We start from the raw sequence: 25,086 nt of genomic DNA, 5'->3' as shown, positions 1-25,086 counted from the left end.
CTCTTGTACTCAATACATTGATTTATGAAGGCCAAAATGTGAACTTTTTTTTATCTTACCTACCTGTGACACTACTTTCAATGAATGATGGATCTGTATTACCAGATTCCACTGTTCTACCACATCTCTCAGTACCCTGCCACTCACTATACAAGACCTATCCTGGTTGGTTCTTCCAAACCATAACATGTCTAACATGTGCATTAAATTTCATCTTCCATTTTTCAACCCATTTTTCCAGCTGGGCCAGATCCCACTGCAGACTTTGATGGTCTTTCTTGCTGACCACCACACTCTCAGCACTGATCCCTGTGGCAATGAGGTCATGGACCCTATACAGATTACAGAGGAAGACGTATTTGCTGTTGAGGCAAATTAGGGCGGGCCTCACAAGGTGTTCCCTCGGACTCTGTGGGAGGCTAGTGCTGAAACTGCAGGACCCTAGCAGAGATATTTAAAACATCCTCAGCCACAGGCAGTGCCAGAGGACTGGAGGGTAGTTAATGTTACTCTGTTGTTTAAGAAAGAATATCCAAGAACTTATAGGCTGGGTAAGCCTGACATCAGTAGTGGGAAAGTTACTGGAAGGTATTCTAAGGGACCAGATATCTAAGTATTTAGATAGACAGGGACTGTTTAGAGATAGTCAACATGGCTTTGTGTACGGTAAGTCATATCTAACCAATCTTATACAGCTTTTCAATGAAGTAGTCAGGAAAGTTGATGAAGGCAAGGCAAGGATGTTGTCTACATAGACTTTAGTACAACTTTTAACAAGATCCCACGTGAGAGGTTGGTCAAAAAGGTTCAGTCACTCAGCATTCAAAATGAGGTAGTCATTTGGACTGGACATTGGCTTCGTAGAAGAAGGCAGAGTGTTGTTGTAGATGGTTGCTTCTCCAACTGGATGCCTGTGAGTAGTGGTGTGCCACAGGGACCGGTGCAGGGTCTGTTGTTTGCCATCTATACCTCAACGATCTAGATGATTATTAAGTAAACTGGATCAGCAAATTTGCGGATGACAACAAGCTTCGTGGGGGGGGGGGGAGTAATGGACAGTATGGAAAACTATCAAAGCTTGAGGCAGGAGCTGAACAAGTTGGAAAAATGGGCTGAAAAATGACAGATGGAATGACAGATGACAGATAGGCTGATCAATGGCTCGGCACAGAGATGGGCTGAAGGGCTTGTTTTTATGTTTCTAAGACTGTAAGACTAAGACTGCCACAGTGTGACGTAACAACATAGTACAAATCTCACCTTCGAAAGGGACAGGAAGCCTTCACTGCCAAGGATTGCCCTTGCATTTCTGTCCATGTATAAGCAGCAAGTATTGGAAAGCTTGCTGAGTAAATAAAGGTTAGCCACATCGTAAACCATGCAGACATTACCAATGCTTAGAGTAGTGCAGAGATACTCAGAGGTAGCAGCTTCTAGCTCAGGAAACCCATACTTATGGGCAAGACCCAGAAAGTCCAATAATACTTCCTCTTTCTCATTGGTCAGGGTGACCTGGCCAGTGTAGATGTATTTCAGTAGCTTTGTAAATGCTTCTGCTGGTGTATCTGGCAATGGGATTTCCGCCTGAGAATGTGACTCCCGCATTCCACCATACAATAAGGCCCTGGAAAGAGACAGAGAGGAGATGTTTGAAAGAAATATGCTTAAATAATTGTAACAATTTGCAGTTATATATTGCAGCTTTAATACAGATGCAGGAGTTAACCATATCACCTCCCTTGTCTGCTGTGATATTCAGTGACACACCTCACATTCCTGCCTGATCTTCTTTCCCTCCAGGATACCTTAGTCCCGAAGATGTACACCTGAGGGAAAACGTTCCAAACATTTACCACCCACCAAATATGGAATTTCTCCCTTCAATGACTGATCCGTGTTGGTCCCAAGTTGGCCCTGCTTCCAAACTCACCAAACCATGTTAACAGCCCCCTTCCTCTCCCTTCTCATTAATCCCCCTCAGAACCTTCTGACTTTCAATGAGAGTACTGGCAGCGTAGACCAACTTTGTTATAGAAGTTGTATGGCTCTCAGTCCAAGACCAGCATACCCTCCCTTTGTGCAAATGAGGTCTCATTTTCATAATATCAGCCAACAAAATGCTGGGGGAGCTCAGCAGATCAAGCAGCGTCTATAGAAATGAATAAACAGTTGACGTATCAGGCTGAGACCCTTCATCAAGACTGGAAACGATGGGAGAAGAAGGAAGCAACCACTCTATTGGGAGTATTCTATAGACCCCCCCCCCCAATAGCAACAGAGACATTGGAGAACAAATGGAGAAGCATATTTTTTAGAAAGGGGCAAAAATATCAGCAATGCTGTCATAGGAGACTTCAAGTTCTTTAATATTGATTGGCACCTCCCTAATGCAAAAGATTCAGATGTAACAGAATTCATTACTAATGTCCTGGAAAGATAGCTGACACAATTGGTGGTCAGGGTAACTGAAGAAAAGGCCATACTGGATATGGCATGAGGCAATGAAGGAGGTCAGGTGACAGATTGCTTGATGAATCAACATCTCAGAAACAGTGACCTTTACCATAGCATTGGACAGGGCCATGACCTCTTCTCACTGTTGCTATCAGGAAGATGGTATAGGAACCTCAGGACCCACAACACCAGGTTCAGAACAGTTTTTACCCTTCAATCATCAGGCTTTTGAATTGGGGGAGATAACTTCACTCACCTCATATTGAACTGCTTCCACAACCTGTAACTCACTTTCAAGGACTATACAACTCACGTTCTTGATAGTTATTGCTTATTTATTTCTTCTTATTATTTTGTTCTTTGTTTTTCCATTTTTTGCACTTGCACAGTTTGATGTGTTTTGCATATTGGTTGTTTGTCCATCTTTATTCTGTGCAGTTTTTCATTGATTCTATTGTGAAGCTTTGAACTTACTGTGAATGACTACAAGCAAATGAATCAGGGTAGTATATGGTGACATATATGTACTTTGATAATAAATTTACTTTGAACATTGGATAGCAGCAGGCGGTATGGGAAAATATTTAATTGGGGAAGGGAAAATTATGATATTAGGCAGGACCATGGGAGTGTAAATTGAGAACGTATATACTTAGGGAAATGCACAACAGAAAAGTGGAAGTTGTTTCGGGATCAACTACATGGGCTACTGAATAGATCTGATCCACTGAGACAGAAGAAGGATAGTAGGATGAAGGAACTATTCTTGCCAGGAGATGTGGTGCATGCAGTCAAGAGAAAGAAAGAAGCTTGCATATGGTTTAGGAAGCAAGGATCAGACCATAAGATCAGAATTGGAGCAGAATTAGACCATTTGGCCCATTGAGTCTGCTCAGCCATTTGATCATGGCTGATCCATTTCCCTCCTAGCTCCATTCTCCTGCCTTCTTCCTGTGGTGTCAAGAAAACAATCTCTCCTTCATTGTCACAAAAACAAAGGAGCTGGTTGTGGACAGAAGGAATGGAGACCGGCCCACCCCTATTTGATATCAATGCATCTGGGGTTGAGAGGGTGAACAGCTTTAAGTTTCTTAGTATACACATCACTGAGGACCTCTCGGTCTGTACATAATGGCTGTGTTGAAAGCAGCACAACAGCGCCTCAGACGGTTGAAGAAGTTTGGCGTAAATCCCCAAATGCTAAGGACTTTCTACAGGGGCACAACTGAGAGCATCCTGACTGCCTGGTATTGGAACAGTACTTCTCTCAATTGCAGGACTCTGCAGAATGGTACGGACAGTCCAGCACATCTGTGGATATGAACTTCCCACTATTCAGGACATTTATAGCAACAGGTCCGTAAAAAGGGCTTGAAAGATCATTGGGGACCCAAGTTACCCCAAGCACATACTGTTCCAGCTGCTACCATCCAGGAAACAGTACCGCAGCATTGCAGCCAGAACCAGCAGGCTCCGGGACAGCTTCTTCCACCAGGCCATCTGACTGATTAGTTCAAACTGACACAATTGTATTTCTAAGCTATATTGACTGTTCTGTTGTATATCTTACTGTACATTCTATTTGTTATAAATTACAAATAATTTGCACATTGCACATTCAGACAGAGATGTAACATAAAGACTTGCCACTCCTCATGTATGTGAAGGATGTAAGAAATATAGTCAATTCAATTCAATTGAGATGCAACCTTTCATGTCCTGACTTATCAAGAATCTATCAACCAGCTCTTTGAATACACTCATGACTTGGCCTCCACAGACTCCTGTGGCAAAAAAATACAGATTCACAGCCCTTTGGTTAAAGAAATTCTTTCTCATCTTCATTCTAAATGAATGTCCCTCTACTCTGATGTTGTGCCTTCTGGTCCTAGACTCCTCCATTATAGGAGACATCCTTTCCACATCCACTCTATCGAGTCCTTTCAACATTCAATGAGATCTCACGTTAATTTTCTAAATTCCAGCAAGTGCAGGCTCAGAGCCACCAAATGCTCCTCATATGATAAGCCTTTCAATCCCAGAATCATTTTCATGAACCTCCTTTGAACCCTTTTCAATGTCAGCTCATCCTTTCTTTGATAAGAGATCCAAACTGCTCACAATACTCCAAGGAATGCCTCTCCAATGCCTTATAAAGCCTCAGCATTACATCCTTGTTTTTATATTCTAGTCCTTAAAAAATGAATGCTAACACTGAATTTGCCTTCCTCACCACCAATTCAACCCGAAACTTAATCTTTAGGGAATTCTGCACAAGGACTCCCAAGTCACTTTACACCTCAGATTTTTAAATTTTCTCCTATTTAGAAAATAATTTATGCTTTTATTCCTTAAACCAATGTGCATGCCCATAGACTTCCCAACACTGTATTCCATCTGACACTTTTGTCTATACTCCAAATCTGACTTAGTCTTTCTGCAGCCTCCTCACTTCCTCAACACTACCTGCCCCTCCACCTATTTTTGTGTTGTCCACAAACTTGGCCACAAAGTCATCAATTCTGTCATCCAAATCATGAATATACAACATAAAAGGAAGTGGTCGCAACAATGACCCATTTTGTTATCTCCTCAAAGAATTCCATCAGCTCTGTAAGGCAAGATATCCACTCAAGGAAACGATGCTGACCGGCTTATTTAATCATGTGCTGTCAAGTACACTTAAACCACATCCTTAACAATCGTCTACATCTTCCCAACCATTTAGGTCAGGCTGGCTGGGCTAAAATTTCCTTTCTTTTGCCTCCCACCCTTCTTGAAGACTGGAGTGACATTTGCAATTATCCAGTCCTCTGGAACCATTCCAAAATCTAGTGATTTTTGAGCTGGAAGGAGTCACGAGAATATCTCGATGAACAGGATTAAGGAAAACTCCATTCTACACATACATGAAGAACAGGAAGATGACTAGACTGAAAGTGAGATAAAAGGGGAACCATGTGCCTGGAGTTGTAGAAGGTAAGGGAAGTCCTAGGACGGGATAATATGCTGGAACATGTCAACATTAACAAAGAGAATGTATTGGAGATTTTGAAAAACATTAGGATAAATAGGTCTTTGGGGCTGGACAGGATATAATCCAGGTTACAATGGGAAGTGAGGGAAAATATTGCTGCTCCTTTGGCGATGATCTTTGCATCCTCATTGGCCATAGGAGTAGTATCAGAAGATTGGAAAGTGACAAATGTTATTCATTTGTTTAAGGCAGGTAATAGAGATAATCCTGGGAATTACAGACCAGCAAGTATTACCAGGCATCTCTTCTCTGTGATTTTTAGCAATGATTTGGATGAGGAAGTGGAAGGGTAGGTTAGTACATTTGCAGATGACACACAGTTTGGTGGATATGTGTAGAATAGGGTGTTCAAAACTGGGGTCCATGGATTCCTTGGTTGATGGTAGGAGTTCATGACATAAAAAAAGTTTGGGAGCCCCTGGTTGGTTGTCATGCATTATAACAGGACACTGATAGGGTACAGAGCTGGGCAGAGAAGGGGCAAATGGAGTTCAATCCAGAAAAATGTGAAGTGATATACTTTGGAAGCTCAAATAGAAAGACATAATACAGGGTTAATGAAAGGATACTCAACAGTGTGGAGGAACAGTTGAATCTTGCACTCCACATCTATAGATCCCTCAAAGTTGCCACACAAGTTGATAGAGTGGTTAAGAATGTATACGGCAGGTTGGCCTTCATTAGTCAGGAGACTGAGTTCAAGAGCTTCGAAGTAATGTTGCACCATTATAAAATTCGAGATAGACCACACTTGGAATATTGTGTTCATCTCTGGTCACCTCACCTTGGGAAGAATGTGGAAGTTTTCAAGAGGATGTGAAGGAGATTTACCAGGATTCTGCCTGGACTAGAGGGCATGTTTTCTGATGAGAGATTCAGTAAGCTAAGGCTTTGGAAGGAAGGAAGAAGGATGAGAGGGGACTTGATAGAGGTGTACAATATAATAAGAAGCATAGATATAGATTATATATGGCACTATCAGCTAATGAGAGAGGGTATAATTTTAATGAGATTGTAGGGAAGTATTGCAGGATGTCACAGGCAGAGTGCTAAGTACGTGGAACGTGCTGCTGGAATTGGTGGTAGAGGTGGGCACATTAGGAGGATTTAAGAGATTCTTAGATAGGCGAATGGATAAGAGAAAAATAGAAGGCTATGTAAGAGGGAAAAGGTAGATTGATCTTAGAGTAGGTTAAACATTGGGCACAACATTCTGGTTGTACTGTATTGTGCTGTTCTCTGGTCTATGTACCACCTAGAAGGAAAGTAATCCCAATTAGAAAGAGTGATTTGATGAGAAAGAGGCACAATTAATCAAGCTGAATTCTAATTATTGAATTGTAAAGTAGGGCATGAGGGTTGGTGGTAGCTCACTGAGGACTAAATCGTTTTTTAGGATCCAGCAGCAAAAGACTAAACATTTCATAAGGAGGAGCAGAAAGATTTTGAGAGAAACCTTGCATATGATATTAAAACAATAATAATTTGGGTCATGCCATCTCCTCATAGCCACCACCAGAAAGGAAGAACAGAAGACCAAAGCCTCACAGCACCAGATTCAGTAACAGCTACTTCCTTTCAACCATTCAATTCTTGAACCCACCTGCACAACTTTAATCACCACCTCAGGACCACTGTTCACTACAATTGACTGTAATCAATGGTTAATTTATACTTCTTGTGTGAATGTTGTGTTTCAAATGTTATATGCATGTGATGTTGCTGCAAATAAGTATTTCATTGCACCTGTGCAAGCATGTACTTGCACATATGACAATAAACACGACTTGAATTACTCTGGATATACTAATAGGGGGAAGGCAGCTAAGGCAAATGAGTGATCTCTAATGAGGCTGGTGAATTAATCACAGGAAACAAGAGGCATGGTAAAAATGATTTTTTTTGAACCAGACTTCACAGTGGAGGAAACTGCAGATCTCCGTAACGGACAAATTGCAGATAACAGGGAGGCACTTGGAAAAATTCAAATCATAAGGGATAAATTATCAGAAAAACTCACAGGAAAAAGGTGGACAAATTCTCAGGACGCAATCATGTGCTGCCAAGGGCTTTAAAGGAAAAGACTGCAGAAATGGTGGATTAATTGATTGAATTTTTTTTTCAATTCCCCTAATTCAGAATAGTAACTATTAAATGCTCCCAATGGGGCATGTCTCAAATAGTCTCTGACAACCAAGTCCAGCTCCTGGCCTTCACGTGTGGCTTAGCTACTAAGCCCATTGGAACTGCTTCTACCGACAGCAGAAGGGGCAAAGACAGGTTACTGGCTCCTTAAAACCAGTCGCTTCGGGCGGATGGGGCTTGTTAGCCGTGGTTCACAGCTTGTCTCAGAGAAGGAAAACTGATCTCAAACCTCCGCTGCCTTGCGGCTATATCCACTCATGGGAAAGGCTTCAGGAGTAAACTTCGAGGGAAGACACCGGAGTCCTACATTGAGTTCAATGTTGACTGGTAGCTCCTGTGGTGCTGTTGGTATCAAACTGTGTTGGTCTCTGCAATTCCTTTGGGTTCATCAGTTTCCTTTGGGTTTATTGTTCATCAACAATACAACTATTGTTGGCAGAATCTCAGATGGTGATGAGAAGGTGTACAAGAGCAAGATCGATCAGCTGGTTGAGTGGTGTCGAACCAGGAACCTTGCACTCAACATCAACAAGACCAAGAAATTGATTGTAGACTTTAGGAAGGAGACGTCAAGGGAACACACACCAGTTCTCATCGAATAACCAGAAATGGAAAGGGTGAGCAGCATCAAGTTCCTGGGTGTCAATGCCTCTGAGGATCTACCCTCAGCCAACATATTGATACAATTACAAAGAAGGCATGACAGCAGCCAAATTTAATCAGGAGTAAGAAGTGGTATGTCAGCAAAGACACTCGCAAATCCACAGATTTCCATGGAGATCATTCTAACTGGTTGCATCACCGTCTGGTATGGAGGGGGTCACTGCACAGGATTGGAAATGGCTGCAGAGAATTGTAAACTCTGCCAGCTTTATCATGAGCACTTGCTTCCCCAGAATAGAGGAAACCTTCAAAAAGCAATGCCTCAAGAAAGGCATCATCCACCATTAAGGATCCTGACACCAGGAAAATCGCCTCTTCTCATTACTACCATCAAGGAGGTGGTACAGGAGCCTGAAGACACATACTCAACATTTCAGGAACAGCTTCAACCCCTCTGCCATCGTGGACAATGAACCTATGAACAGTACCTCAGTGTTTATTCCCTCTCTTTTTGGATAACCTATTTAATTTGATTTTTTATGAATTATACTTCTTATAGTAATTTATTTGTTTTGTTAATATGTATTGCAATGCACTGCTGCCACAAAACAACAAATTTCATGACATACATCAGTGAAATTAAAACTAATTCTGATTCTATGATAGGTAGAAATTTCTTCTCTTCGAGGGTGGGGAATCTCTGGAATTCCCTGCCCCCGAGGCTGGTGAAGGCATGATCATTTGGTATCGTTAAGATTGAAGTAGATAAGTGTTTGAAAGTTTAAGTAATTGAAGGCTACAGAGAAAGAATTGAGGCCTGGGGAAGATCAGCCATGACCATACTGACCTCAAATCTGTTGTCATCTCTCTTTACTGTCAACCATACCACCAACCTTATGGTCATCCAAATCATTAATAGGTTTCAATGGAGGGAAAGATTTAAATGAAGAAATGCTTTTTTCCATCATGAGTGTGGTTGAAACCTAAAAGACACTGCTTGAGGGGTTGGTGGAGACAGCGACTCTCATGACATTTAACAAATATCTGGGTGAGTACTTGAATCAGGCATGATAGGCAACAGAGCAGGTAAATTTATTTACTTGTATTTATTGAGATGCGGCACAGAATAGGCCCTTTAAGCCACACTGACCAGAAATCCCTGATTTACCCTAGCCTAACCACAGGATAAATTTCAAAGACCAATTGGTATGCCTTTAGAATGGAGGAGAAAACCAGAGCACCCAGAGGAAACCTATGCAGTCACAGGGAGAACATACAAACTCCTTACATGTCAGCAGCGGCAATTGAACCCGAGTTGCTGGTACTGTAAAACTTTGTGTTAACCACTGCGGTATCATGCCACCCAATTACAATGACCAATGAACCTACTAACCTGGACATCTATGGACTGTGGGAGGAAACCCACGCGGTCATAGGGAGAACATGAAAATCTCTACAGACAGTTTCTGGCTGCATGTCTCTATGACAACCTTATTATTCTTGTATTATGTGCCCTTGCTAATGAAGTTTAATTCATGCTTCTGGACCACTTCACCTAGCAAAGCTTCTCCCTTGAGGAATCCTTGGACATGAACATCAAGGTCCTTCTATTGGTCAGTACTTCCAAGAGTCCTAGATGTACTTGCTAACCTTAATAACCCTTATAAAATGCAAGAGTTCAAGATTAAATTCGCCCTTCAATTGCTCTTCCATGTATCCATCTCAAGAACATGAATATACAGCTAGACTACTCTCCTCACTATCAACCACTTCACCGATTTCATGCTATTTGCAAATTTATTAATCATATTTGATGATCATATCGGAAATGTTAATGACCTGAAATATTAATAAAATAAGAATCAGTACAGGCCATGGCAATGATGTCCATAGTGCCTCACTGGCCAGAGGATTTCATTTACAGAAACAGTTCTCTTTCATCACCCTGTCTTCAATCATCAAACTAATTCTGCATCCAATTTGTCAAATTGCTCTGGGACCCATTGACTCTCACTTTTTCAACCAGTCATCCACATGGGACCTGCTCAAAGGCCTTACTGAAAATCACAGAAATCATATCAAACACATTACCCTCACCAACACACTTAGTCACCTCTTCAAAAAGTATAATGAAATCAATCACATAGCACAAAGCCATGCTGAGTATTATAGGCCATCAGTTAAGCAAAAATGGTAGGGAAATTAGTGGGAGTGGTAAATCTATATCACACAAGGCAGAATGACTCAATTGTAATCACTGGAGGCTCCATTAAATACCTTTTATAAAGGTGAGCCATTCATGTGACTTTAACAATAATGTGCCAGAATGGACTTAACTAATCTTGTTCCAGGAGCCCATTACTTTCCTCCTGACAGGCACTTCTGGAACCCTCCCAACTTGGGGTTAACCTGTACGGTATGTAGTTGGCAGTCTGTCTTGCACATATTTTCCAGCCTTCTGACACCTACACTGCCAGGATTTAAAGATTACAGCAAACTCATCTGCAATCTCCAACCCAGCTCCCAGTGTATCAGACCAGTGACGTGTTTAATCACAGCCAGCCTCTCTAGTACCTCCTGGTAATAAACTCCTCATCCATTATCTCCACCTCATCCCCTTCTCCTGATCTTCCTTGGTAAAAGCTGAGCGAGTGTTCATTCAGCATTCTGACCATGTCCTCTGCCCCTATGCAGAAATCACCTTTGTTATCCCTCACTGGCTCCACATTCCACTTACCAAATGTTCATTATTTACACACACCGAGATGGTTTTTTTCATCCTTTTTCATTTGAACTGACACTCTGATCTCATACTTCCATTTTGCATTCAAACTAAGATAAATGAGTTGACAGCACAAACAGAAATAAATGGGTATAATATGACAGCCATTGCAGAGAAATGGTTACAGGATGATGGAAGCAGTGTTTGACATTTCAGAGGAAAAGGAGGTGGGGCAGTTCTGCTAAGGTCACTGCAGAGGTGAGGAACAATGTCTAAAGCTCAAATATAGAATCAGTTTGGATGGAGAAAAGAAACAAAGTTAATGAGTAATTGGAACACGTCAGTCTTTTACCTGCACTCTAGCAGTGTCCATCAATAAGTAATGAGGTTAGTAAAAAAGATATTGCAATTATCATCAGTCACTAAATGACTGCAGATTGGACAATGCAGAGGGAAGATAACGAAATGTTCAAAAGGTCACACAACCCAGAAACATCCCACTGACCATTCAATAGGTCACATAAACCAGAAACAAAGATAACACTTCCCACTGACCATCACCAGCGCATTTAGACTAATCCCACCAACAACACACAAATATTAAATACATTTACCAGCATTCACCATCACATCTATACTAATCACATTTAACAATATTCACCAGCACACCTACATGAATCACATTTACCAGCACACCTACACAACTTCCATTCACCAGTGTTCACCAGCATACCTACATTAATCACACTTACCCAAGTTCACACCTACCAGCATTCACCAACACACTACACTAATCCCATTCATGAGCACACCCACACTAATCACATTTACCTGTGTTCACCACATCTACCACCATTCACCAGCACACCGCCACTAATCACATTCACAAACACATACATTAACCACATTTACCCATATTTACCACACCTACCAGCACAAACGTACACATCCCATTAATCAGTATTCATCATCACACAAACACTAATCCCATTAGCAGCACATAAACAGTAATCAAACTTACCAGCATTCACTACACTAATCCCATCCACCAACAAACCTACACCTATCAAATTTACCTATGTTCTCCAGCACACCTACACTAATCTCATTCGCAAGAGTTCACCATCTTACCTACACTAACCACATTTACCTATTCACCGCACCTACACAAACCACATTTATACTCGTTCACCAGCACACCTACCCTGACTCCATTTACCAGTGCACTCCAGCACAGCTACATTAATCCCAATCACCAGCACACCTACACAAATCACTTTTACCTGCGTTCACCACACCTACCAGCGTTCACCAGCACACCTCAGAAATATTCTCAGAAATCCATGCTGTATGGAAACAGGGCAATCGGCCCAACTTGCCTATGGTAACTGTTGGATACCCTTCCAATATTAACCGCATCACCCATACCTGGCCCATTGCATTCTTTGCCCAAAAGATTAAAGTGCTCATCCACACAACTTATTAAATGTTATCGGCAACTCAGCTTCAACCACTCTCTCCAGAGTCCATACTTCTACATTCCAAGTACTTGCTACCCTTAGGTTGAAGAATCTCCTCCTCAAATCCACTCTAAATCTCTTCCCCCTTAAAACTATGACCTCTAGTTTGACCTTCCTCCGATATGTATGAAAATTTCCTGCAGTCTGCCCATCAAAACCTCTCAGTTTTATACACTTCAGCATGTCTCCACCTAACTTCTTCTGCTCCCAGGGGAAAAACATGTTTTTCCAGTTCCTCCTCATAATTGAACTACTTCATCCCAGGCAACATCCTAGTTAATCTCCTTTACACACTCTCCAGTGCTACCATATCCTTCCTCGGTGAACAGAATTGCAACACTGTACTCCAACTGAAGTCTAGCTAAAATTTTATAAAGTTGGAGCATCATCTCCCTATTTCGGTCCTAAATGGCCCAGTTAATTAAGGACAATATCCCATATACGTTCCTATGTTCTATATCTGCATTGCCACTTTCAAATATCTAAGAAATTTTACTACAAGGTTAATTTTTCTTAGTATCTCCTAAGACCCTAACATTCTTTGTGTATATCTACATTACTACAGCCATGTTAGATCTCCTGCAAACCAACATCTTACATTTGGCTGGAAATAACTCCATTAAATTCAGCCTATTTCGCCAAAACAATGATCTCTGTGGCCTAAGACTACTTTCTATACTACCAAACACCACTTCGGGTATCCACCATTTACTGACCATGCCTCCCACATCCAAGTTATTCATGTAAATTACAGATTGAAAGGGTCCCAGCACCAATCCTTGTGGTACACCACTAGACACAGGTATCTGATTGTAAAAACAACCCTCTGGCATCACCCTAGATATACTATTCCAAGCCTGTTTTGGATCCAGTTTATCAACTTGCCCTGGATTCCATGAGCCCTTCCCTTTCAAACCAATCTCTCATGAGAAGCCTTGTCAAAACCTTGACTAAACTCTATGTAAATTATATTATCTTGCCCTCTTTAATACATTTTGTTACCACTTTAAAGAATTCAATCAAAATAGTCTGACAGGATCTGCCCTTAACAAAGTCAGGTTACTCTCCACTAATGACATTCACCAACACTCCTACACTAATCACTTTTACCTCATTCACCACACCACAAGCATTCACCAGCACACCTACACTAATTCCATTCATCCACAAACCTACACCTATCACATTTACAGTGACATGCAAAAGTTTGGGCACCCCTGGTCAAAATTTCTGTTACTGTGAATAGTTAAGTGAGTAGAAGATGAACTGATCTCCAAACATCATAAAGTTGAAGCTGAAACATTCTTTTCAACATTTTAAGAAAGATTAGTGTATTATTTTTGTTTTGTACAATTTTAGAGTGAAAAAAAGGAAAGGAACACCAAGCAAAAGTTTGGGCACCCCAAGAGATTTGAGCTCTCAGATAACTTTTACCAAGGTCTCAAACCTTAATTTACTTGTTAGGGCTATGGCTTGTTCACAGTCTTTGTTAGGAAAGGCCAGGTGCTGCAAATTTCAAAGCTTTATAAATACCCTGACTCCTCAAACCTTGTCCCAACAATCAACAGCCATGGGCTCCTCTAAGCAGCTGCCTAGCATTCTGAAAATTAAAATAAATGATGCCCACAAAGCAGGAGAAGGCTATAAAAAGATAGCAAAGCATTTTCAGGGAGCCATTTCCTCAGTTCGTTATGTAATTAAGAAATGGCAGTTAACAGGAATGGTGGAGGTCAAGTTGAGGTCTAGAAGACCAAGAAAACTTTCTGAGGGAACTGCTCACAGGATTGCTGGAAAGGTAAATCAAAACCCTCGTTTGACTGCAAAAGACCTTCAGGAAGATTTAGCACACTCTGGAGTGGTAGTGCACTGTTCTACTGTGCAGCGACACCTGCACAAATAGGACCTTCATGGAAGAGTCATCAGAAGAAAACCTTTCCTGCATCCTCACCACAAAATTCAGCATCAGAAGTTTGCAAAGGAACACCTAAATAAGTCTGATGCATTGGAAACAAGTCCTGTGGATTGATGAAGTCAAAATAGAACTTTTTTGGCCGCAATGAGCAAAGGTATGTTTGGAGAAAAAAGGGTGCAAAACTTCATGAAAAGAACACCTCTTCAACTGTTAAGCACGGGGTGGATAGATCATGCTTTGGGCTTCTGTTGCAGCCACTGGCACAGGGAACATTTCACTGGTAGAGGGAAGAATGAATTCAATTAAATACCAGCAAATTCTGGAAGCAAACATCACACCATCTGTAAAAAAAGCTGAAGATGAAAAGAGGATGGCTTCTGCAACACGATAATAATCCTAAGCACACCTCAAAATCCACAATGGACTACCTCAAGAGATGCAAGCTGAAGGTTTTGCCATGGCCCTCAGTCCCCAGTCATAAACATCATTGAAAATCTGTGGATAGACCTTAAAAGAGCAGTGCATGCAAGATGGCTCAAGAATCTCACAGAACTAGAAGATTTTTGCAAGGAAGAATGGGTGAAAATCCCCCAAATAAGAATTGACTCTTAGCTGGCTACAAAAAGCACTTACAAGCTGTGATACTTGCCAAAGGGGGTGTTACTAAGTGATGATCATGCAGGGTGCCCAAACTTTTGCTTCGGGCCCTTTTCCTTTTTTTGTTATTTTTAAACTGTAAAAGATGGAAATAAAAAAAGTAATCTTGCTTAAAATATTAAAGAAATGTGTCATCTTTAACTTTATGCCTTTTGGAAATCAGGTCATCTTTTACTCGCTTAGCTATCCACAGTAACAGAAATTTTGACCAGGGGTGCCCAAACTTTTGCATACCACTGTACCTGTATTCACCAGCACATCTACACTAATCTCATTCAAAGAGTTCACCAGTATACCTACACTAATCACATTTACCTGTGTTCACACCTATCAGCATTCACCAGCACACCGATACAAACCACTTTTACCCATGTTCACCAGCACACCGACATTAATTCCATTAACCAACGTCTCTACACTAATCCCAGTTACCGGCACTTACCAGTACACTTCCACTAACTGTATTCACCAGTACACCCACACTAATCCTATTTACCAGCAATCACCAGATCACCTACAGAAATCCCATTTAACACCACACAAACACTAATGCCACTCACCAACACTAATCACATTTACTGCTGTTTACCAGCACACCTACACTAATCATATTCACCAGTGCTCACCAGCATGCTTACACTAATCCCATTTACCAGCATACCTACACGAATCACATTCACCAGCACACTAATATCTCATTAACCAGCATAACTACACTAATCCCACTTACCAGTATTCACCAGCACATCAGCTCTAATCCCATTTACCAGAACATCTACACTAATCCCATTCATCAGTACACCTTAATTAACCACACGTACCAGCATAGCTACACAAATCACATTTACCAGTGTTCATCAGTACACTTACACTATTCCCATTTTTTTTCATTCACCAACATGCCTACACTAATCATTTTTACCAGCACACCTAATGTGGTTCCATTTACCACACCTACAATAATCCCATTCAGGCATGTCTCGACCTGATTGCAAACACCCTTTATCTGTAGCCCCATCAGTGGACTGTGAAACCCTTGCCGGGTTTTAGATGTTTCAGAAAGGACAGGCAGGGAGGTAAAAGTGGTGGGGGCATGGCACTGTTGATCGGAGATAGTGTCACGGCTGCAGAAAAGGCAGATGCCATGGAGGGATTGTCTACTGAGTCTCTGAGGTTATGAACAGGAAAGAGTCAATAACTTTACTGGGTGTTTTTTTATAGGCCATCCAATAGTAACAGGGATATTGAGGAGCAGGTGGGAAACAAATCCTGGAAAGGTGTAATAATAACAGAGTTGTCGTGATGGGAGATTTTAATTTCCCAAATATCAATTGGCATCTCCCTAGAGCAAGGGGTTTAGATGGGGTGGAATTTGTTAGGTGTGTTCAAGACGGTTTCTTGACACAATATATGTAGATAAGCGTACAAGAGGAGAGGCTGTATTTGATTTGGTATTTGGAAATGAACCTGGTCAGGTGTCAGATCACTCAGTGGGAGAGCATTTTGGCGACAGTGGTCATAATTCTGTCTCCTTAACAATAGCATTGGAGAGAGGTAGGAACAGACAAGTTAAAAAAGCTTTTAATTGGAGTAAGGGGATATGAGGCTATCAGGCAGGAAATTGCAGGCTTAAATTGGAAATGGATGTTCTCAGGGAAAAATATGGAAGAAATGTGGCAAATATTCAGGGATATTTGTGTGGAATTCTGTTTAGGTAAGTTCCAGTGAGACAGGGAAGTTATGGTAGGGTACAGGAACCGTGGTGTACAAAGGCTATAATAAATCTAGTCAAGAAGAAAAGCTTACAAAAGGTTCAGAGAGCTAGATAATGTTAGAGATCTAGAAGATTATAAGGCTAATAGGAAGGAGCTTAAGAAGGAAATTAGGAGAGCCACAAGGGGCCACGAGAAGGCCTTGGTGGGCAAAATTAAGGAAAACCCAAAGGCATTGTACAAGTATGTGAAGAGCAAGAGGATAAGACGTGAAAGAATAGGACCAATCAAGTGTGGAAGTGGGAAAGTGTGTATGAAACTGGAGGGAATAGTAGAGGCACTTAATAAATACTTCACTTCAGTATTCATTATGGAAAAGGAACTTCGTGATTGTAGAGATGACTTACAGCAGACTGAAATGCTTGAGCATGTAGACATTAAGAAAGAAGATGTGTTGGAGCTTTTGGAAAGCATCAAGTTGTATAAGTCACTGGGACCGGATGAGATGTACCGCAGACTACAGTGGGAGGCGAGGGAAGAGATTACTAAGCCTCTGCCGATGATCTTTGTATCATCAATGGGGACGGGAGAGGTTCCAGAGGATTGGAGGGTTGCAGATGTTGTTCCGTTATTCAAGAAAGGGAGTAGAGATAGCCCAGGAAATTATAGACCAGTGAGTCTTACCTCAGTGGTTGGTAAGTTGATGGAGAAGATCCTGAAAGGAAGGATTTATGAACATTTGGAGAGATATAATATGATTACAAGTAGTCAGCATGGCTTTGTCATGGGCAGGTTGTGCCTTTCGAGCTTGAGTGAATTTTTTGAGGATGTGACTAAACACATTGACGAAGGAAGAGCAGTGGATGTAGTGTATATGGATTTCAGCAATGCATTTGATAAGGTACCCCATGCAAGGCTTATTGAGAAAGTAAAGAGGCATGGGGTCCAAGGGACCTTGCTTTGTGGATCCAGATCTGGCTTGCCCACAGAAGGCAAAGGGTAGTCATAGACTGGTCATATTCTGCATGGAAGTCAGTCACCAGTGGGGTTTCTCAGTGATCTGTTCTGGGACCCTTACTCTTTGTGATTTTTATAAATGACCTGGATGACGAAGTGCAGGGATTGGTTAGTAAGTTTGCTGATGACACAAAGGTTGAACATGTTGTGGACAGTGTGGAGGGCTGTCAGAGGTTACAGCAGGACATTGATAGGATGCAAAACTGGGCTGAGAAATGGCAAATGGATTTCAACCCAGATAAGTGTGAAGTGGTTCATTTTGGTAGGTCAAATATGATGACAGAATATAGTCTTAATGGTAAGACTCTTGGCAGTGTAGAAGATCATAGGGATCTTGGGGTCCAAGTCCATAGGACGCTCAAAGCAGCTGCACAGGTTGACTCTGTGGTTAAAAAGGCGTACGGTGTATTGGCCTTCATCAATCGTGGAATTAAATTTAGGAGCCAAGAGGTAATGTTGCAGCTATTTAGGACCCTGGTCAGCCCCACTTGGAGTACTGTGCTCACTTCTGATCACATCACTACAGAAAGGATGTGGAAGCCATAGAAATGGTGCAGAGAAGATTTACAAGGATGTTGCCTAGATTGGGGAGCATACCTTATGAGAATAGGTTGAGTGAACTCAGCCTTTTCTCCTTGGAGCGACAGAGGATGAGACGTGACCCGATAGAGGTGTATAAGATGATGAGAGGCATCAATCGTTTGGATAGTCAGAGGCTTTTTGACAGGGCTGAAATGGTTGCCACAAGAGGACACAGGTTTAAGGTGCTGGGAAGTAGGTCAGAGGAGATGTCAGGGGTAAGTTTTTTACTCAGTGAGTGGTGAGTGCGTGGAATGGGCTGCCGGCAAACGGTGGTGGAGGCAGATATGATAGGGTCTTTTAGGAGGCTTTTAGATGGGTACATGGAGCTTAGTAAAATAGAAGGCTATAGGTAAGTCTAGTAATTGCTAAGGTAGGGACATGTTCGGCACAACTGTATTGGGCTGTAGGTTTTCTATGTTTCTATGTTTCAGAGATTATGTCATCACTGGCAGACACTTAAGGAGATAATTCCTTAAGCTCAGCACAGCAACACTCCACTGAGAAAGACAGTCCATCTATGAGTAAGATGCACCACCCGTGGTGTCAAAATGCCTCCAGTGTTGCTTTCTTTCCAAAAATACCAGTTCTCTGCCAACAAGTATTCACCAAGAGCCTTCAAACCCTGACATCATCCACCTCTTCATTGAGTTACTGCCCATCAGGTCTTGCTGAAAGAAGTTACTCACTGCTCAATGAATAACTTCAAATGTGTCACAGCAGCGAGGCTCCATGGAAATGTTAGTGACCGAGAAGACCGACACCCTCAGAAAAGTTATCAAATACCCCACATGCCAGAGGTGGAAGGGGAAGGTCACCAAAAAATCCAACTATGTTCTTACTGCATATCGGAAAGACAGTCTGTGTGACACTGCGATATACAATCACCTGAAATACTGGCAGCGAGCAGCCAAGATCACGCGATGAGCAGCAAAGCGTTTCTTCTCCACTAGGAAGGTCACATCGCTGTATTCCTCGCCGTGAATCAGGGCCCCCACGTGTTCTGACAGGATATGCACGTGATTAATCTCTCCAACTGAGGTGTAAGGCTGCAGCTGGTGGCTGTTGCTCATGCTGTCCGCACTGACCCACGAAATGTGCTGAAGAGAAACCACAATAATACATAACGCTCACAAAAGGAGATGTGCAGCCTGACACCTGGCTCCCTATGAAACTGTACCTTCCCACCCTGCCATTTCTTTTCTAGTTCTATCACACATGCCCACAAACGTTTCCATCTCAGCATCTACTCAGTCTTCTACTATCCTCAGTATCCAGCACATGCCTCCTCTCCCACTGTGTCTTATCTCCTGCTCTCTACCCTTCTGCATGCCATTCTTTGTCAGTTCCCTCCTTCTGTCTGAACCCTCCCACTTCTACTGTCCCTAACAATAAGAAATGGATGCAGAGTAGATTTTCTGTCCCCATACCCTTCAGTGCTATCTTCCTTTATTCTTCCCATATACCTGTATTCACACAAAATCCATTGATCCATGTTGAAATCTACTCTGTATTTGAGTCTCCAGTAGCAGGAAGAGAAATCCAAAACTTCACTCTCCCATCTCTGAGCACAGGAAAAAGGGGGCAATAAGAGACTGGGTCCCTGAGCTCTGCCTCACCAATCAATCAGTACTAGGCTGCAATTCCTACACTGTACCGGATCCCCCTCACCTCAATCCCCTCAACTTTCCCTCAGATTTGTCAACATCTCTGATCCAAACGACCAACTTTTTGCTTGCAGTGAGACGCTGAGTACTGGTACAGACACCACAGACTATCAAACCTTCCAAGAATGGATATATTGCACAAGATCACCTGGAAACCCCAGTGCCACTTCACTTCAACTGCCCCATCATTGAGCTGTTCCCATAGCCTCTGGACTCTTCATCTCATGTTCTTGATATTTAGTTATTTATTCATTTTTTTTTTCTCTCAGCTCAAGCTGAGGTGCAGGGGTTGCCAAACATACTTCTTTCTCAATTTTTGGGAAGGCCTTATTGTTTAATGCTATTGTGTAGTGACTTTGGGATAACACCAGTTGTAGATATTACTATTGGGACAATATTACCCTGTTCATGTTCCACAGTCTTTCAATTTCCTTTTCTAAACTTTTGGTTTCTGTATGTTATGTGCATTTGGAATGTCTACAGCTATTAAACTGTTCTTGCTGGTTTATCCTGTAATATCATATCTAGACAGTTATTGACTGTCTTATCTGTCATATGGATTGGTCATAAAATAATTTGTAGGAATCTGACTCTAAAACTGGATCAAGCTTATATTTATAGTAAGGTATGGGTCCTTTTAAGAGTGTATTTTAAAGCAAGGTTTTGGTGAATGATGTTTGCCATTTGATTGTGCCTGTGTAAGTAATCGGATTGAGTTGAACCGCTGCAGGTTCCTGTCCTGTGTTGGATTGTTTCTGGTTTCTCTTAGCATTTTCTGCATTTATCGTCTTGAATTTGTTGGTATTTTATTATGCATTTTTGATAAATTTTTTTGGTGTTAAACATCTGGTCCTGTACTTCCACAAGGAACTCCTGTTTTTGGGAAGAGGTCTCCAACTCCGAGGCAGACGATCGACACTTCCTTGTCAACATCGAATCTGCTCAGATCATGGGGATGTCTTCCATTGGTTAACTTTCTCTTCTGTACTGATAATTTCATCAATTTTCTGGGCTGTGTTTTAATTTAAGTAGTGTGTACTTCGTATCAGAATTACATATGCTCATGTGGAGTGCTAAATCCTGTTTTCATTGATGAAAATACATTCTTTGCAGTTTTATTTGACAGTTGTGAATTTTTTTTTGTCTGTTATTCCTCTTCCTCCAAATATCCCAGATACGGTTAACCTCAATGTGTTTGAGTGTGCGTAGTGTTTTCTAAAATTTGCCATCTTTATAAATTTTCCAGATCAGTTTCCAACCAAGCTATTATGCCAAAAGAATATGTTAATATGGATGTATTATTATTAATATTGTTCTCTCTTTTGTATTTGCATGGTTTGTTGTCTTTTGCACATTGGCTGTTTGTTCATACTCTTGGTTGTAGTCTTTCATTGATTTGTTTGCTTTTCTTGGATTTACAATGTGTGTACATTCGAAAATGAATTTTAGGGTAGTATATGGTGACATATATGTATTGTGATAACAAAATTACTTTGAACTGAGTGCCTGAGATGTATCTCAGGCTGCCATAGGACAGAGGGAGGAAATTGCTTGCAGAGCAATCTTCACTGGCCATAGCTAATGTACCAGATGACTAGAGGACAACAAACATAGTTCAATTATTCAACAGTGGTCAGCCAGGTAGCTATGGTCAGTCAATCTAATATCAGTGACCGGGAGAATATTGGAAAACATTCTGGAGGTCAGGATTAATCAGTGGTTCTAAAAGCTTGAAAAATATCAGTGAAAATCAGCACTTCTTTCCCAGGAAGAGTTCATGTCTGACCAGTTGGCGTGAATCTTTAAAATGGTTAACAAAATGTATTGATAAGGATAGAAGTTGACATAACCTACAGGGACTATGACAAGGTCTATCATGTGAAATTCTTCCAAAAAGGTTAGAACCCATGGTAACCAAAGTGTGCCGAGTTCAAAGGAGGCTGAAATTCAGACTAAGAGGATAATGGCAGAGGGTTGTTGTTGCGATTAGTCTTTGCTTACAGAAAATATTGATTGGTTGGAAATAGCTAAGAAATAATTGACAGGATTAAACTCCTTTTGCCAATGTTCTAAGTTTATGATAGAACATAGAACAGTAAGCACAGGAACAGGTTCTGCTTCCCACAACGTTGTGCCAAATGAATTGAATTATTAATCAAATGGCCACCTAAACTGATTTTTTCTGCCTACACAATGTCTATATCTCTCCATTTTCCACACATTCATGTACCTATCTAAACATCTCTTAAAAGTCGCTAATGTAGCTGCCTCTACCCCCACCCCAGGCAGCACATTCCAGACACCATCTCTCATTGTGTATAAACCTTGCCCCTCACATCTCCTTTGAACTTACCTGCTATCATCTTAAATGTGTATTTGGTATTAGATATTTCAATGCTGGGAAACATACTCCCTGACTACTCTATCTTTGCTTTCCATAATCTTATAAACCTCTATCAGATCTCCTCTCAGATTCTGCCACTTCAGAGAAAACAACTTAAGTTTATCTTCTATACAACTCCCACCTATCCTGCAAGAGTGCCCAAAGATCTAAAAGTCTGAAGCACTCCCTCCTGCACCAACTCCTTAGCCATGTTAAACTGTATGAGCTTCCTGTTTCTGGCCTCACTAGCACGTGACATGGGTGACATTCCTGATATCATAATCTTGTAGGTGCTGTCCTTTAACTTAGCACCTAACTCCCTGACCTTACATTGTCGGGCCCTGTCACCCCTCCTACCCATGCCATTGGTACTGACCTGGACTACGACCTCTGGCTGCTCATCCTCCCACTTCAGAATGCCGTGCACACAATCTGAAATGTCCCAAACTCTGGTATCCAAGAGGTAACAAAACATGGAGGAATATAATTTTCGTCCACAGATCCTCCTTTCTGTTCCCTTAACCAACGAATCCTTATCACTGTAACTTGTCTCTTCTTCTCACTTCCCTTCTAAGCCAGAAAGCCCAACTCAATACCAAAGACCTGACCGCTGTGGCTTCCCTCCGCTAGGGTTGCTGAAGGGAATGGCCACAGGGGTACGCTGCACTAGCTCTCTATCCCATTTATCCCTGACAGTTACCAAGTTCTGTACCCCTCAGCCTCCTGAATGATCCAGAATTCACTCAGTTCCAACTCCTCAACATGGTCTGTTAGAAGCTGCAGCTGGATGCACTTCTTGCAGATGTAGTTGTCAAGGACGCCAGTCTTCCCACATCCCATTGGAGAAGCATTCAAGTATCCTGTCTGGCATTCCCACTGCACTAAGTGTGCATTCAGAAAGAAAGAGAATAAACAAGAAAAAAAAGCTAATGCCTAAGCCTCTCCTTTCAAAGCTTTGATGAGCCAAACCTTCAACAATCAAACACAATGGCTGCTGCTAACTTCTTAAACCTAATTTTCTTTTATTGGATCTTGTCAAGTGCCTAATTAAATGCAATGTCTCCTCAGGAAATGTGCAAAATATGCCAGCTGCCCCTGTGCTCTTTTAAAAAAAATCACTCTCCCTTATGCAATCCAATGTCTCCATGGGATCAGTGACACACAAAATACATTGCTGTTTACCTTGCCTGTTGCCTACACAATCCACATCATCACCAATCTTTGTATCATCTGCAAACTTATTAACACAGCATTCTACATTTTCATTCAGGTCATTTATATACATCACAAACAGCAGAGGCCCAAGTACTGATAAGGGTGGAGTGCCCATCAAAGGCACTAGGGAATGGAGAAACAGGGGGACCTTGGTGTACCAGTCCATAGATTGCAAAAGATGGCAGTACAGGTTGATAATTGGAAGAAGGTGCCACATGAAATACTGGCCTTCGTGAGCCAAGGCACCGAAAATAACAGTAAGAAGCATAGAATGCAGCCTCTTAAAATATTGGTGAGGCTGTAGTCATAGAATATTATAGCATAGAAACAGGCACTACAGCCCATCTAACTCATGCCAAATCTTCTGCCTAGGCCTGCCTCTACCCAACCACATCCCTCCTTTCCAAGTACTTATTCAACTTTCTCTTAGATGTTACAATTGAATCAGTAAATTGGCACTACCCTCGGATTCCCCTAAAATATTTCACCTTTCACCCTAACCCTATGACCGCTAGTTGTAGTCTCATCTTACCCGATGGGAAAAAGCCCTAGTCCATACCGAATTGTTATCCCGTCTAGTTCTATTGACCCGCACCTGAACCATAGCACTCCATAGCCCCCTTCAACCTCCCCATCATTCTACTTCCCCCCCCAGCCTCCCCGTCACCCCACTCCCCCCCTCAGCCTCCCCGTCACTCCACTCCCCCCTCAGCCTCCCCGTCACTCCAAACCCCTCAGCCTTCCCGTCACTCCACCCCCCTTAGCCTCCTCATCACTCCACTATATCTCATCCTCCTCTTACTCCATTTGCCTTCCATCACCTCCCCCTGACTCACATCCTTCTCTTGCTTCCCCACCCAGCTCCCAAACCCTTTCCTGACACCTCCTTCACCTCTCCTTCTCCACACCTACCTCCCCCTCAACTTCTCACGTCTTTTTCTCTCACACGCTTTCTCCCCACGGCCTCCCCGTATTTTTCACGCCTCCACTGGCACCCACCGTCCCCTCCCCACAACCTTCCTTCTCTCCGTTTATCCCCATTTTAGTTTTTACCGGCTTCTTTCAGTCGCGAACGTTGACGTCACCGCGCAGATCCCGGCGCTGCACCTGCGCAGTAACTGCTGCCGGTGGGTGTTGACGTAAATGACCATGTTTCGTCATTGAAGGAGACGCATGCGCACTGTGTATGATAGGAAAGTTCCTGCACTAAACCCCGCCCCTAATCCTTTGACCTCGGCTGTGATCATCACCCTTGACGACCGTCCCAGCCGTTCTTCGCCGACTCTTGCTCTGCCCCTCTCGATCCCGTATCTGCTCCCTCCCTCGACCCTCACTGCACCCCCGGACCCGGCTCTGACCCCTAGCCCCACTCTGAACCTACCACTCCGACCTCCCACCATTACAACCTCGGCTCTGCTCCCCGTCCCCGACTCTTCTCCTCCTCGATCCCTGACAAGTGCTAA

General features: G+C 42.2%; 1 protein-coding gene across 3 annotated transcripts in view; it reads right to left on the bottom strand.

Annotated features, from left to right (window-relative positions):
- Nucleotides 1–24,786, bottom strand: part of btbd9 (BTB (POZ) domain containing 9) — a 129,068-nt gene extending 104,282 nt beyond the window's left edge. The window contains exons 1-3 of one of the 3 annotated variants that reach the window (XM_059983070.1): nt 24,677–24,786; nt 19,247–19,458; nt 1,261–1,624 (exon numbers count right to left, since the gene is read on the bottom strand). In XM_059983070.1, the coding sequence (XP_059839053.1) occupies nt 1,261–1,624; nt 19,247–19,431 (549 nt within the window). In that variant the 5' untranslated portion in view covers nt 19,432–19,458; nt 24,677–24,786. Of the gene's footprint in view, nt 1–1,260; nt 1,625–15,026; nt 15,127–19,246; nt 19,459–24,535; nt 24,638–24,676 lie in introns of those variants that run through there. The other 2 variants (XM_059983071.1, XM_059983072.1) reach the window with 2 other exon arrangements.
- Between the last annotated feature and the right edge of the window lie 300 nt (nt 24,787–25,086).

The sequence above is a fragment of the Hypanus sabinus genome, chromosome 10, assembly GCF_030144855.1.
Source record: "Hypanus sabinus isolate sHypSab1 chromosome 10, sHypSab1.hap1, whole genome shotgun sequence".
NCBI lineage: Eukaryota > Metazoa > Chordata > Chondrichthyes > Myliobatiformes > Dasyatidae > Hypanus > Hypanus sabinus.
The sequence above is the reverse complement of the archived record's forward strand: the minus strand, read 5'-3'. Positions and strand labels throughout refer to the sequence as shown.